Source organism: Nerophis ophidion, linkage group LG02 (assembly GCF_033978795.1).
Source record: "Nerophis ophidion isolate RoL-2023_Sa linkage group LG02, RoL_Noph_v1.0, whole genome shotgun sequence".
In the NCBI taxonomy this organism is placed as follows: domain Eukaryota; kingdom Metazoa; phylum Chordata; class Actinopteri; order Syngnathiformes; family Syngnathidae; genus Nerophis; species Nerophis ophidion.
In genome coordinates this window covers 84,598,105-84,615,861 of record NC_084612.1, presented here as the reverse complement: position 1 = coordinate 84,615,861, position 17,757 = coordinate 84,598,105, and the positions used below count along the sequence as shown (strand labels likewise).

The 17,757-nt window shown below is 40.9% G+C and overlaps 1 protein-coding gene across 2 annotated transcripts in view; it reads left to right on the top strand.

The window, feature by feature from the left end:
* The first annotated feature begins 7,100 nt into the window (after positions 1–7,100).
* slc7a10a (solute carrier family 7 member 10a) overlaps positions 7,101–17,757 on the top strand; it is a 77,535-nt gene continuing 66,878 nt past the window's right edge. For both annotated transcript variants that reach the window (XM_061892589.1, XM_061892581.1), the window contains exon 1: positions 7,101–7,298. In XM_061892589.1, the coding sequence (XP_061748573.1) occupies positions 7,193–7,298 (106 nt within the window). In that variant the 5' untranslated portion in view covers positions 7,101–7,192. The remainder of the gene's footprint in view (positions 7,299–17,757) is intronic.

Genomic DNA, 17,757 nt, shown 5'->3' with positions numbered 1-17,757 from the left:
CAGTTAAATTAGAACAAGTTTTTTCTGCTTTGAGTGTTTCAGAGTTGGACATGTGTTTTACTGAGGTGGCTAACTATGATGCGTGCAGTTTATCAAAGCAACAAACAAACAATCGGAAAATCCCCGTTACTGAGGTGGCTAACCATGATGCGTGCAGTTTATCAAAGCAACAATCAAACAATCGGAACATTCCCGTCGTATCAATTCCTAGATATGGTCGTAACTATACTAAACGCACTGGGCATAATAAACACAACATTATTAATATTGCTACTACGGATAATTTGATCAAAAATTCCCTAAAACAGCCCACTACCTATAATATAGGTTTTTTAAACATAAGATCATTGTCTCCCAAAACGTTGTTAGTTAATGATATCATCACAGACAACAATCTTAACGTCATCGGTCTCAGTGAAACCTGGCTTAAACCAAACGACTTTTTTGCGCTAAATGAGGCATGTCCTCCTAACTTTACACATGCGCATATTGCCCGTCCGCTTAAAAGGGGTGGGGGGGTCGCACTAATATACAACGAAAACTTTAACCTTAGTCCTAACATAAATAATAAATATAAATCGTTTGAGGTGCTTACTATGAGGTCTGTCACACCGCTGCCTCTACACCTGGCTGTTATCTACCGCCCCCCAGGGCCCTGTTCGGACTTCATCAATGAATTCTCAGAGTTCGTTGCTGATCTAGTGACACACGCCGATAATATAATCATAATGGGGGACTTTAATATCCATATGAATACCCCATCGGACCCACCGTGCGTAGCGCTCCAGACTATAATTGATAGCTGTGGTCTCACACAAATAATAAATGAACCCACGCATCGCAACGGTAATACGATAGACCTAGTGCTTGTCAAGGGTATCACCGCTTCCAAAGTTACGATACTCCCGTATACTAAAGTATTGTCCGATCATTACCTTATAAAATTCGAGGTTCAGACGCATGTTCGTCAAACTAATAATAATAATAACTGCTATAGCAGCCGCAACATTAATACGGCCACAACGACAGCTCTTGCTGACCTACTGCCCTCGGTAATGGCACCATTCCCAAAGTATGTGGACTCTATTGATAACCTCACTAACAACTTTAACGACGCCCTGCGCGAAACCATTGATAACATAGCACCGCTAAAGTTAAAAAAGGCTCCAAAAAAGCGCACCCCGTGGTTTACAGAAGAAACTAGAGCTCAGAAATTATTATGCAGAAAGCTGGAACGCAAATGGCGCACGACTAAACTTGAGGTGCACCATCAAGCATTTAGTGATGGTTTAATAACTTATAAACGCATGCTTACCTTAGCTAAAGCTAATTATTACTCAAATCTCATCCACCGCAATAAAAACGATCCTAAATTTTTGTTTAGTACGGTAGCATCGCTAACCCAACAAGGGACTCCTTCCAGTAGCTCCACCCACTCAGCTGATGACTTTATGCAATTCTTTAGTAAGAAAATTGAAGTCATTAGAAAGGAGATTAAAGACAATGCGTCCCAGCTACAACGGGGTTCTATTAACACTGACACGATTGTATATACGGCGGATACTGCCCTCCAAAATAGTTTCTCTCGTTTTGAGGAAATAACATTAGAGGAATTGTTACAACGTGTAAATGGAATAAAACAAACAACATGTTTACTTGACCCTCTTCCTGGGAAACTGATCAAGGAGCTCTTTGTATTATTAGGTCCATCAGTGCTAAATATTATAAACTTATCACTTTCCTCGGGCACTGTTCCCCTAGCATTCAAAAAAGCGGTTATTCATGCTCTTCTTAAAAGACCTAACCTCGATCCTGACCTCATGGTAAACTACCGACCGGTGTCTCACCTTCCCTTTATTTCAAAAATCCTCGAAAAAATTGTTGCGGAGCAGTTAAATGAACACTTAGCGTCTAACAATCTATGTGAAACCTTTCAATCCGGTTTCAGGGCAAATCACTCGACGGAGACAGCCCTCGCAAAAATGACTAATGATCTATTGCTAACGATGGATTCTGATGCGTCATCTATGTTGCTGCTCCTCGATCTTAGCGCTGCTTTCGATACCGTCGATCATAATATTTTATTAGAACGTATCAAAACACGAATTCGTATGTCAGACTTAGCCCTGTCTTGGTTTAACTCTTATCTTACTGATAGGATGCAGTGTGTTTCCCATAACAATGTGACCTCGGACTACGTTAAGGTAACGTGTGGAGTTCCCCAGGGTTCGGTCCTTGGCCCTGCACTCTTCAGCATCTACATGCTGCCGCTAGGTGACATCATACGCAAATACGGTGTTAGCTTTCACTGTTATGCTGATGACACCCAACTCTACATGCCCCTAAAGCTGACCAACACGCCGGATTGTAGTCAGCTGGAGGCGTGTCTTAATGAAATTAAACAATGGATGTCCGCTAACTTTTTGCAACTCAACGCCAAAAAAACGGAAATGCTGATTATCGGTCCTGCTAGACACCGAACTCTATTTAATAATACAACTCTAACATTTGACAACCAAACAATTAAACAAGGCGACACGGTAAAGAATCTGGGTATTATCTTCGACCCAACTCTCTCCTTTGAGGCACACATTAAAAGCGTTACTAAAACGGCCTTCTTTCATCTCCGTAATATCGCTAAAATTCGCTCCATTCTGTCCACTAAAGACGCTGAGATCATTATCCATGCGTTTGTTACGTCTCGCCTCGACTACTGTAACGTATTATTTTCGGGTCTCCCCATGTCTAGCATTAAAAGATTACAGTTGGTACAAAATGCGGCTGCTAGACTTTTGACAAGAACAAGAAAGTTTGATCACATTACGCCTGTACTGGCTCACCTGCACTGGCTTCCTGTGCACTTAAGATGTGACTTTAAGGTTTTACTACTTACGTATAAAATACTACACGGTCTAGCTCCAGCCTATCTTGCCGATTGTATTGTACCATATGTCCCGGCAAGAAATCTGCGTTCAAAGGACTCCGGCTTGTTAGTGATTCCCAAAGCCCAAAAAAAGTCTGCGGGCTATAGAGCGTTTTCCGTTCGGGCTCCAGTACTCTGGAATGCCCTCCCGGTAACAGTTCGAGATGCCACCTCAGTAGAAGCATTTAAGTCTCACCTTAAAACTCATTTGTATACTGTAGCCTTTAAATAGACTCCCTTTTTAGACCAGTTGATCTGCTGTTTCTTTTCTTTTTCTTCTATGTCCCACTCTCCCCTGTGGAGGGGGTCCGGTCCGATCCGGTGGCCATGTACTGCTTGCCTGTGTATCGGCTGGGGACATCTCTGCGCTGCTGATCCGCCTCGACATCTCTGCGCTGCTGATCCGCCTCCGCTTGGGATGGTTTCCTGCTGGCTCCGCTGTGAACGGGACTCTCGCTGCTGAGTTGGACCCGCTTTGGACTGGACTCTCGCGACTATGTTGGATCCATTATGGATTGAACTTTCACAGTATCATGTTAGACCCGCTCGACATCCATTGCTTTCCTCCTCTCTAAGGTTCTCATAATCATTATTGTCACAGACGTCCCACTGGATCATTATTGTCACCGATGTCCCACTGGGTGTGAGTTTTCCTTGCCCTTATGTGGGCCTACCGAGGATGTCGTGGTGGTTTGTGCAGCCCTTTGAGACACTAGTGATTTAGGGCTATATAAGTAAACATTGATTGATTGATTGATTGATTTCAGTTTTTGTGTTGATCAAAGTACTGGTCATCCTTTCTTTTTTCTTGCTGAAATTTGGTGACTTTTCCTCATCTACGGTCATGAACCGGTGTGTAAAATCTGGACACTTTGTTGTGTAGTGAAATGTATTGCAGGGTTCGTACACAAAGATGATGTTGCGGGTCATTTTGACCCAGACGCTTTAATGTGGGTAAATAGCCAAAATAAACAAGTCTCTTTGATGTACTTTTTACTTTGATGTACAGTTGTTTGTATATTTTTTTTTTTGGCTTCACGGTGGCAGAGGGGTTAGTGCGTCTGCCTTACAATACGAAGTTCCTGCAGTCCTGGGTTCAAATCCAGGCTCGGGATCTTTCTGTGTGGAGTTTGCATGTTCTTCCCGTGAATGCGTGGGTTCCCTCCGGGTACTACGGCTTCCTCCCACCTCCAAAGACATGCACCTGGGGATAGGTTGATTGGCAACACTAAATGGTCCCTAGTGTGTGAATGTGAGTGTGAATGTTGTCTGTCTGTGTTGGCCCTGCGATGAGTTGGCGACTTGTCCAGGGTGTACCCTGCCTTCCGCCCGATTGTAGCTGAGATAGGCGCCAGCGCCCCGCAACCCCGAAAGGGAATAAGCGGTAGAAAATGGATGGATGTTTGTATTTTGATCGCCTCTGAGACCCAGAGCCAGGTGTGTGAAGAGAGGGAACTTTCTCACACTTGTCCTTGTCACTGTTCTCATGTCATCTCTTTGACAAACTCACCAAAAATGATTCTCCAGAAGGATGACATCTGAGGAGACAAGGACAAGTGTGAGAAAGTTCCCTCTTTTCACACACCTGGCTCTGGGTCTCAGAGACCATCCAAATACAAACAATTGTACATCAAAGTAAAAAGTACATCAAGGAGACATGTTTATTTTTGGATCGAAATGCTATTTACCCACATTAAAACGCCTGGGTCAAAATGACTCGCAACATCATCTTTGTATACAAACTCTGCACAAACATTCCACTACACAACAAAGTGTCCAGATTTACACACCAGTTCATGACCCTAGATGAGGAAAAGTCACCAGATTTCGGCAAGAAAAAGAAAGGATAACCAGTGCTTTGATCAACACAAAAACTGAAATGGGTCAAATTGACCCTTACCATAATACAATTGGAATAAAAAATGTAATGTATGTCACTTTTCAAAATGTTTATATAACCTAAAATAAAAATTGTTATTGGTTAAACCTGTTTTCTTGACTGTTTTGAGTGCATTTACACAACACGGGTCAAAACGACCCGCAACATAATCAATGTCATTTTTTCCAACATAATACATGGGTTAAACTACGTGAGTTGTGTGGTTCTCTGGGTTTTTTACAATTTTGATTTGGGTTTATCAGAGATGTCCGATAATGGCTTTTTTTGCCGATATCCCGATATTGTCCAACTCTTAATTACCGGTACTGTTATATACAGTGGTGGAATGAACACATTATTACGCCTCATTTTGTTGTGATGCGTTTTCCGTTCGGGCTCCAGTACTCTGGAATGCCCTCCCGGTAACAGTTCCAGATGCTACCTCAGTAGAAGCATTTAAGTCTCACCTTAAAACTCATCTTTATACTCTAGCCTTTAAATAGACCTCCTTTTTAGACCAGTTGATCTGCCGCTTCTTTTCTTTTTTCTCCTATGTCCCGGGGTCTGGTCCGATGACCATGGATGAAGTACTGGCTGTCCATAGTCGGGACCCAGGATGGACCGCTCGCCTGTGTATCGGTTGGGGACATCTCTACGCTGCTGATCCGCCTCCGCTCGAGATGGTTTCCTGTGGACGGGACTCTCGCTGCTGTCTTGGATCCGCTTGAACTGAACTCTCGCGGCTGTGTTGGAACCACTATGGATTGAACTTTCACAGTATCATGTTAGACCCGCTCCACATCCATTGCTTTCGGTCCCCTAGAGGGGGGGGGGGGGGGTTGCCCATATCTGAGGTCCTCTCCAAGGTTTCTCATAGTCAGCATTGTCACTGGCGTCCCACTGGATGTGAATTCTCCCTGCCCACTGGGTGTGAGTTTTCCTTGCCCTTTTGTGGGTTCTTCCGAGGATGTTGTAGTCGTAATGATTTGTGCAGTCCTTTGAGACATTTGTGATTTGGGGCTATATAAATAAACATTGATTAAAACAGGGGTCCCCGACCTTTTTGTAGCTGCGGACCGGTCAACTGATTTTTTATTTTATCATGAAAAATTGAGTTTTTCTGGGTTGGTGCACTAATTATAAGTGTATCTTGTGTTTTTTATGTTGATTTAATTAAAAAATAAAATAAAAATTCATAAATAATTCTTCTTCGGCCCGGTAGCGATGGAGCCGCGGCCCGGTGGTTGAGGACCACATCATGAAACAATGTAACAAGGTTTTCCAAAATAAATCCACTCAAGTTATGGGGGAAAAAAATGCCAACGTGGCACCGAAGTCACAAAGTGCATTATTTTTTTTAACATGCCTCAAAACAGCAAGTTTGGAATGTGGGACACGCTCTCCCTGAGAGAGCATGAGGAAGTTGAGGTGGGGGTTGTATATTGTAGTGTCCCGGAAGAGGTAGTGCTGCAAGGGATTCTGGGTGTCATGTATGTGTGATCATGTTTTGTTTTGGGACTCTTTGTGCACATTTGTTTGTTTTGTCACCATAGCAACCAATTAGTTTTCACCTGTCCTCATGTCACGCGTCCGTCTCACGTTTTGCACTCACACACCTGTTTTAAATAATCGTGTCTATTATTTAAACCAAAAGTTGCCAGGGAGTCAGTCTGGCGACTTCACCTCTACTTCATGCCATGCCATGCCTACCACTCACACGGTCCATAGTTTCCCTCCTGCCCACGCCAAGTAAGTTTTTGGTTTCTATGTCACAGTTATCGAGTTTTGCTTTTTGTCCATAGTTCTGCTCTTCGTGCTAGTTTTTGCTTTCATTAGTCACGTTTGTTCTCCGCCATTGTGCGCGCCTTTTGTTTATTCTTCCTTTTTTGTAGTTGGTTGGTGTAAAAATAAAAGATATCATTGCATAGAAGAGCTTTGACTTGCACTTACAGATGTAGCGACAAACTGTATTTAGTGACAGTGGTTTTCTGAAGTGTTCCCGAGCCCATGTGGAGATATCCTTTAGAGATTGATGTCGTTTTTTGATACGTCTTGCATGAATATTTGCATAGCCGCCATACTATTAGGAACAGTACTGTTGCGCATAAACCACAATGTGTCATCATAAACTTTAAAAAACAACAACAAACTAAGCACCACATGTATAATATCACGCATGATTAAATATGTATTTGACTTCGTTTAAAAGGAGGCTGCGTGGCCGGTCACGTGATGCCATTTGTAGCTTGAACCCGAGAAGGTGCGCGTCCCGCCTTCACTGCGCATGCGCCGGTCCGCATCAGTGCGGGGAGGACAAACTGTACGCCGGCAGGAGCGCGCTGCTCGCTTCCAGTGGTCATAGTCGCGTGGACGTGGACGTGGACGCGGAGATGGGGGACGAGGGGAAGAGGAAGAAGGACAAAAAGTCGTCCAAGGACGACAGAGTCGCTCTCAAGAAGGAGATCGGACTTTGGAGCGCGTGCGCGATCATCATCGGTGAGTTTTGCAACGCAGAATGTTGGAAATGTTGTCAACAACTGTTGGACGCCTGTGTTGGCGCCACGGGGAGCGTTCACGCGCACGGAGGTGCGTGCGCGTGGACGCACACGAAGGTGCGTGCACGTGGACGCGCCTGGCGGCACCCCGGGGAGATGCGTCTTGTTGGGGCGGAAACTCAAGTGTTGCGTCACCTCCACAACTTGTAGACGTGGCTCCATCTTTTTTCTCCTCCGCGTCGACTTGGAACTTTAACTTTGTTCCACTTGCTCAGGTCTGCATGAAATACATGCATGTGTGTGTGTGTGCGTGTGCGTGTGCGCGTGTCCTTGTGCGTGCGCACTCATGCGTGTGAACGTCAGAGAGGATGCTTTAAAGTGCAGGAAGTGACTGCTTGGCTGGGGGTCTTGTTACACACCACACACACTATAGTACACTACATCTATACTATAGTACACTACACACACTATAGTACACTACATCTATACTATAGTACACTACACACACTATAGTACACTACACACACTATAGTACACTACACACACTATAGTACACTACACTTATACTATAGTACACTACACACACTATAGTACATTACACACACTATAGTACACTACACACACTATAGTACACTACACACACTATAGTACATTACACCTATACTATAGTACACTACACACACTATAGTACACTACACACACTATAGTACACTACACACACTATAGCACACTACACACACTATAGCACACTACACACACTATGGTACACTACACACACTATAGTACACTACACACACTATAGTACACTACATCTATACTATAGTACACTACACACACTATAGTACACTACATATATACTATAGTACACTACACACACTATAGCACACTGCACACACTATAGTACACTACATACACTAGTACACTACATGTATACTATAGTACACTACACACACTATGGTACATTACACACACTATAGTACACTACACACACTATAGTACACTACACCTATACTATAGTACACTACACACACTATAGCACACTACACACACTATAGTACACTACACACACTAGTACACTACATGTATACTATAGTACACTACACACACTATAGTACACTACACCTATACTATAGTACACTACACACACTATAGTACACTACACCTATACTATAGTACACTACACACACTATAGCACACTACACACACTATAGTACACTACACCTATACTATAGTACACTACACACACTATAGCACACTACACACACTATAGTACACTACACACACTAGTACACTACATGTATACTATAGTACACTACACACACTATAGTACACTACACCTATACTATAGTACACTACACACACTATAATACACTACACCTATACTATAGTACACTACACACACTATAGCACACCACACACACTATAGTACACTACACACACTATAGTACACTACATGTATACTATAGTACACTACACACACTATAGTACACTACATCTATACTATAGTACACTACACACACTATAGCACACTACACACACTATAGTACACTACACACACTATAGTACACTACATGTATACTATAGTACACTACACACACTATAGTACACTACACCTATACTATAGTACACTACACACACTATAGCACACTACACACACTATAGTACACTACACACACTATAGTACACTACATGTATACTATAGTACACTACACACACTATAGTACACTACTCTATACTATAGTACACTACACACACTATAGCACACTACACACACCATAGTACACTACACACACTATAGTACACTACATGTATACTATAGTACACTACACACACTATAGTACACTACACACACTATAGTACACTACACCTATACTATAGTACACTACATACACTATAGCACACTACACACACTATAGCACACTACACACACTATAGTACACTACACACACTATAGCACACTACACACACTATAGCACACTACACACACTATAGTACACTACACACACTATAGTACACTACACGCACTATAGCACACTACACACACTATAGTACACTACACACACTATAGTACACTACACACACTATAGCACACTACACACACTATAGTACACTACACACACTATAGTACACCACACACACTATAGCACACTACACTTATACTATACTATAGTACACTACACACACTATAGCACACTACACCTATACTATACTATAGTACACTACACACACTATAGTGCACTACACACACTATAGTACACTACACACACTATAGCACACTACACACACTATAGTACACTACACACACTATAGTACACTACACACACTGTAGTACACTACACACACTATAGCACACTACACACACTATCGTACACTACACACACTATAGTACACTACACACACTATAGCACACTACACTTATACTATACTATAGTACACTACACACACTATAGCACACTACACCTATACTATACTATAGTACACTACACACACTATAGTACACTACACACTATAGTACACTACACCTATACTATAGTACACTACACACACTATAGCACACTACATGTATACTATAGTACACTACACACACTAGAGTACACTACATGTACACTGCACACACTATAGCACGCTGCCACTATACTATAGTACACTACACACACTATAGCACACTACATGTATACTATAGTACACTACACACACTAGAGTACACTACATGTACACTACACACACTATAGCACACTACATCTGTACTATAGTAAACTACACACACCATAGTACACTGTATGTATACTATAGTACTCTACACACACTAAACTACACCGTATGTACAGTATACTATAGTACACTATATACACTATAGAACACCATATGTATACTAAAGAACACCACACACACTATAGTACACCACATATATACTATAGTACACTACACACACTATAGTACACCATATGTATGCTATAATACACTACACACACACTATAGTACTCTGTATGTCTATTATATTATACTACAGCACACTATACGTATGCTATAGTACACTACACCCACTAGAGTACAGTATAGGTATACTAGAGTACACTACACACAATACTATAGTACATTATAGGTATACTATAGTACACTACACACAATACTATAGTACAGGACATGTATACTACCTTACACCATATGTATACAAAAGAACACTACACACAACACTATAGTACACCACATGTATACTATAGTACACTACACACAACACTGTAGTACACCACATGTATACTATAGTACACTACACACACTAGAGTACAGTATAGGTATACTATAGTACACTACACACAACACTATAGTTCAGGACATGTATACTACAGTACACCACATGTGTACTATAGTACACTACACACAAAACTATAGTACACCACATGTATACTATAGTACACTACACACAACACTATAGTACAGGACAGTATACTACAGTACACCATATGTATACTATAGTACACTACACACAACACTATAGTATACCACATGTATACTATAGTACACTACACACACTATAGTACACCACATGTATACTATAGTACACTACACACAACACTGTAGTACAGGGCAGTATACTACAGTACACCATATGTATACTATAGTACACTACACACACACTATAGTACACCACATGTATACTATAGTACACTACACACACTATAGTACAGTACATGTATACTATAGTACACTACACACAACACTATAGTAGACCACATGTATACTATAGTACACTACACACACTATAGTACAGTACATGTATACTATAGTACTGACACAACAAAATAAAGGGTTGAGCAAAGTAGCTTACATCAGCAGTTTTTAATTGCAGTACTTATTTATGTAACAACATGATTCATATTACTAATAAAAGTGTTTATTGTAGTCAAAGTTCAAAGACAGAATTCTAAAGAATTTAAACAAAAAGAAGAGAATTGACATTTCATATTTTTGCTGTTGTATTTTTGATCAGGCACTAATTGGACACCCTGGTGACAGGTCCTGTAGAGTAGTCTTGCATCATTGAATGTTTACAGTGTGATGGAATAACACTTGGGTTAAAAGACGGCTATTTTTAGGTGCAAATAGCCAGAATATTCTGGACTTTGAGGACCCCCGACATAACCTAAACATTCACCCCCCCCCCCCCCCCCCCACCCCAAGTCTTCATCTTTCACAACCTAAACATCCCCCCCCCCAGGATCTTCATATTTCACACGTGTTGCCTTCACTGACACCTCCGTAAAACTGTAAACTTTTAACTCCAGGGCGGCGCGTGATGCCTTTGAGGCTTTGGGCAAAGAAATGTGCGGCAGGCTCACATGGTTCATTCCACAAGTTCCTCCGAGAGGGGCTTGCAGAGAGACGGATCAGACCGTCATGTTGCTGCGGCTGGACGGGGGAGGCGGAGCCTACTGGGTTCCCCGCAGGAGAACAATGGTGTCAGTTTTCTGCAGCTATTTCACACTGGGAAGGACTCGCTCGCGTGCTAACTTGGCCCGTCGTTGGCATTAGCTTCTCTGGACTGACAGGAAAACGTGCTTGATGTTGTTTTTTCATAAAGTAAAACAAAAAAATCTGAAATATATATATATATATTTATCATATATATATATAGATATATATTTGTATATATCTATATATATATATATACATATGAATGAAAGAAATACTTGAATTTTAGTGTTCATTTGTTTACACAGATACACACACATAACACTCATCTACTCATTGTTGAGTTAAGGGTTGAATCGTCCATCCTTGTTTTATTCTCTGTCACTATTTTTCTAACCATATGCATGTACACTAGATGGCAGTATTGTCCTGTTTAAGAGTGTCACAACATTGCTGTTTACAGCAAATGAACTGCTTTATGGTAGACGAAAACGTGACTGCTGTTGTTGTGTGTTGTTGAAGCACTGGGAGGACGTTAATGAAACTGCCTAACAATAAACCCACATAAGAAACCAAGAACTCGCCCTGGATCATTCTACAGTTATAACGTCATTGGGCAGACACGCTGTTTATATTGTGGGAAAGCGGACGTGAAAACAGGCTGGCCTCACTCAGGTCCGCATGGAGCTGGAGGGGGCGTGGCTTCCAGCTCCACCTGAATTTCGGGAGCTTTTCGGGAGAAGATTTGTCCCGGGAGGTTTTCGGGTGAGGCGCTGAATTTCGGGAGTCTCCCGGAAAATCCGGGAGGGTTGGCAAGTATGCAGTGTTTGGGTTGTTTGTTCCTGTTTGGCGCTTTTATTTATCTTCCACTTCCTGTTTTGGGGTTGTCGCGCAGTGATGTTAAATTTGCAGATGATTACTGCAATAAATATTTCAAAAAGATTCATTGTTCTTCCTTTTTGCTTTTACCAGTAGCAGTTTAGAAGTCTGGAGTAAAAAAGTGCACAAGTAGGTCAAATGCATGAGTTCATTTCAGGTGGTTCATCAAAGATCCATACAACATCATCTGATATGATTTCATAGTTCAAAGCACTATTTATGTATTTTTTATGATAATAAAAATGTTTTTGCTTGCGCGCTTTGCACGCTCACATGAATTATTTGTGCCCCAGGTGTGCCCCAGTACAGTATTAGGTCTATCATCAATCAATCAATGTTTATTTATATAGCCCCAAATCACAAATGTCTCAAAGGACTGCACAAATCATTACGACTACAACATCCTCGGAAGAACCCACAAAAGGGCAAGGAAAACTCACACCCAATGGGCAGGGAGAATTCACATCCAGTGGGACGCCAGTGACAATGCTGACTATGAGAAACCTTGGAGAGGACCTCAGATGTGGGCAACCCCCCCCCTCTAGGGGACCGAAAGCAATGGACGTCGAGCGGGTCTAACATGATACTGTGAAAGTTCAATCCATAGTGGCTCCAACACAGCCGCGAGAGTTCAGTTCAAGGCGGATCCAAGACAGCAGCGAGAGTCCCGTCCACAGGAAACCATCTCAAGCGGAGGCGGATCAGCAGCGTAGAGATGTCCCCAACCGATACACAGGCGAGCGGTCCATCCTGGGTCTCGACTCTGGACAGCCAGTACTTCATCCATGGTCATCGGACCACAAGGGAGGGGGGGACATAGGAGAAAAAAGAAAAGAAGCGGCAGATCAACTGGTCTAAAAAGGAGGTCTATTTAAAGGCTAGAGTATACAGATGAGTTTTAAGGTGAGACTAGTGAGGCCCCTTGTCTGACTTGTCCAGGGTGTACCCCGCCTTCCGCCCGATTGTAGCTGAGATAGGCGCCAGCGCCCCCCGCAACCCCGTAAGGGACAAGCGGTAGAAAATGGATGGATGGATGGATTTAAATAGATTTTATTTAAATACTCCAGCACCTAATTATACTGTTTATGGTCACAGTGGAGAGTTGGGGGAGGGGGGTGAAAAACGTTCTTTTTCCCAAGGGGGTGCGTGAGAGAAAACGGTTGAGAAGCACAGGTGTGCAGTAACCAAGGCTGCAGAAGTTTAGAGACACGTTGCTCCTGAGCGTGTGCAGTAGAAGAGGAGCTTTAGGAAAAAGCAGTTGAACCACTTTCCTGTTCCCCCTCAGGCAGGGAGGTGTGGGTGTGGCTGTGGGTGGAGGTGTGGGTGTGTGCGGATGATTTGGTTTTCGGCCCGACCATTTCTCAGTACTGGTTTGGTAAGTTGACACAGAAGCAGACTGGAGGTGGGCTCCAGAGACGTGGGCCCACAGACACGTCCACTGCAGGAGAAGGCGTCGGCGGCCGTGGCTGGGGCCAAAAAAAATGTGTGACATAACAAATGTTGCGTAAGCGTCTCACCGCCGCCGCCACAATGGAAGATGAACACGCTCGCTCGGGCCGCATCGTTAGTGGACGCTCACAGCTGATGACCTTTGTGGCCATGGCGTGCCCCGCGTCCTCCTTCCTATTGGATCATGGCCGCCCATTAGTTGCTTCTTCTGCACGGGTGTTGTCGAGGGACGCTTGCAAAAGACGCCCCAGGCAAGGAGCCAGGAAGAAACAATTATCATTCTCACCGAGTCCCATCTCTGAAAACCCTTGGCGACCACCATGAAGACCAGTTTTGAAATACAGTCGCGTAGTAGGCCCAAGTATTCGTTAAGAACAGAGCAGAGGTTTTATTAAATAATTGCCGCCGGGTATATAGTATGCGCCTGCCTAGAATTACTGCCGGGTCAAACTAGTTTCGCAAAATATTATTTTTATTAGCGCATGTATAGAATTTCCACCGGGTCAAACTCGTCACGTCACGAGTGACACTTCACCTGTCATCATTTTCAAAATGGAGGAGGCTGATTTCAATCATTTGAAATCGCATAAAGGGAAGAAGATTAAGAGCTATTCAGTAGGATTTAAGGTCCAAGCTATTGAATATGCTAAAAAGAAAAGTAAGCAGCTATGTTTTATTAATATACCGTAGCTGCGTGTGTCAAATATGAGTCTTTAAATGACTCCCGACTCCTGGTGGTAGAGGGCGCTAGTGATCCTTCTGGCGACTACTCGGCTGCAGAAGAAGTGACAACAAGCAGCGATCCTTTATTTTTTCCTCTCGCTTGCACTTTTAACATGGAGGATTACATATCTAAAATAAAACAGTTTTCTAAACTGGACTTTCAATCGAAGCAGGAGGTAATAAAGGAAGATCTGCATTGAGACAGAGAGACTTTTAAAACTGAAGAAAGATAAGGAAGACTTCTACAAATAAGTTATCCATGCTTTTGACCAGAAGGAGCTGCGCATGGACTTCATTTATAAGTAAAGGTAAGACCATGATAACGTTTTTTTTTTATCAAATGTGCTTTTCATGATGGTATCCTTACATCACACTCAAATTTATAAGCGCAGGCCTAAATTTACCGCATGCCTTTGGTAAGTGCCGGAGTGAGAAGAGGTTTTAAATTAATTAGCGCCCCGGCGGCAATTCAAATATATACGGTATGTGAATCTTTGGGCACAGCACATTTCGATTCTATTCTATTCTTGGGTTAAAGAGTCGATTCGGAATCGATTCTTGATTCAAATTCAATACTTTTTTGACAAGATTGTATGCCAGTTTCTACAATTAACTACATTCTTCCATAAAATAGATAAACAGATATGATACATTTCTATATTACTTCACAGAAAACGGGTTTTGTTGAGTAAAATTCCACCCAAACATTTAATAAAATGGCTGGACAGATTTTTTAAATTGATTTAGAATCGCGATAAAAACATTTTTTTTACACCCCCTTGGCCACTGTAACATTCCACACAGTTTGAACAGTAACACTGTGTTCAATTATGGGAAAATAAAACAATTAGTTTTGATTGTAACAAATCTTAATCGGTTCAAAAAACTAAAACATCGATTTAAAAATATGATTAAACGTTGTCAAAAAGCATTTTGTTTCAATGTTGTATTTGTGTTGTAGAATATTGGTTAGGAAAATGACCAAATTTCAACAATAAAATCAACGTCAGAACCCAACATTGATTAAACGTCGTCAAAAAGCAGGTTGTTTCAACGTTGTATTTGTGTTGTAGATTATTGGTTGTGAAATTAATAAAAAAATTTAACGGTCAAATTAATGTCACAACTTGACATTGATTAAACGTCGTCAAAAAGCATGTTGTTTCAATGTTGTATTTGTGTTGAAGAATATTGTAAAATGACCAAATTTCTACTATTAAATCAACATCACTACACAACGTTGATTAAATGTTTTCAAAATACATGTTGTTTCAACGTTGTATTTCTGTTGGTTAGGAAAATGACCAAATTTCAACTATCAAATCACAAACAACATGACATTGATTAAACGTTGTCATAAAGGATGTTGTTTCAACGTTGTATTTGTGTTGTAGAATATTGGTTGGAAAATGACCAAAATTCAACGATCAAATCAACATCACAACACAACGTTGATTAAATGTTTTCAAAAAGCATGTTGTTTCAACGTTGTATTTCTGTTGTAGAATATTGGTTGGAAAACGACCAAAATTCAACGGTCAAATCAATGTCACAACACAACATTAATTAAACGTTGTCAAAAAGCATGTTGTTTCAACGTATTTGTGTTGTAGAATATTGGTTGGAAAATGACCAAAATTCAACGAACAAATCAACGTCACAACACAACGTTGATTAAATGTTTTCAAAAAGCATGTTGTTTCAACGTTGTATTTGTGTTGTAGAATATTGGTTCGGAAATGACCTAATTTCAACGATCAAATCAACGTCACAACATTAATTAAACGTCGTCAAAAAACATGTTGTTTCAACGTTGTATTTGTGTTGTAGGGCATTGGTTGGAAAATGACTAAAATTCAACGATCAAATCAACATCACAACACAACGTTGATTAAATGTTTTCAAAATACATGTTGTTTCAACGTTGTATTTCTGTTGTAGAATATTGGTTAGGAAAATGACCAAATTTCAACAGTCGAATCAACGTCACAACACAACATTAATTAAACGTTGTCAAAAAGCATGTTGTTTCAACGTATTTGTGTTGTAGAATATTGGTTGGAAAACGACCAAAATTCAACGAACAAATCAACGTCACAACACAACGTTGATTAAATGTTTTCAAAAAGCATGTTGTTTCAACGTTGTATTTGTGTTGTAGAATATTGGTTCGGAAATGACCTAATTTCAACGATCAAATCAACGTCACAACATTAATTAAACGTCGTCAAAAAACATGTTGTTTCAACGTTGTATTTGTGTTGTAGGGCATTGGTTGGAAAATGACTAAAATTCAACGATCAAATCAACATCACAACACAACGTTGATTAAATGTTTTCAAAATACATGTTGTTTCAACGTTGTATTTCTGTTGTAGAATATTGGTTAGGAAAATGACCAAATTTCAACAGTCGAATCAACGTCACAACACAACATTAATTAAACGTTGTCAAAAAGCATGTTGTTTCAACGTATTTGTGTTGTAGAATATTGGTTGGAAAATGACCAAAATTCAACGAACAAATCAACGTCACAACACAACGTTGATTAAATGTTTTCAAAAAGCATGTTGTTTCAACGTTGTATTTGTGTTGTAGAATATTGGTTCGGAAATGACCTAATTTCAACGATCAAATCAACGTCACAACATTAATTAAACGTCGTCAAAAAACATGTTGTTTCAACGTTGTATTTGTGTTGTAGGGCATTGGTTGGAAAATGACTAAAATGCAACGATCAAATCAACATCACAACACAACGTTGATTAAATGTTTTCAAAATACATGTTGTTTCAACGTTGTATTTCTGTTGTAGAATATTGGTTAGGAAAATGACCAAATTTCAACAGTCGAATCAACGTCACAACACAACATTAATTAAACGTTGTCAAAAAGCATGTTGTTTCAACGTATTTGTGTTGTAGAATATTGGTTGGAAAACGACCAAAATTCAACGAACAAATCAACGTCACAACACAACGTTGATTAAATGTTTTCAA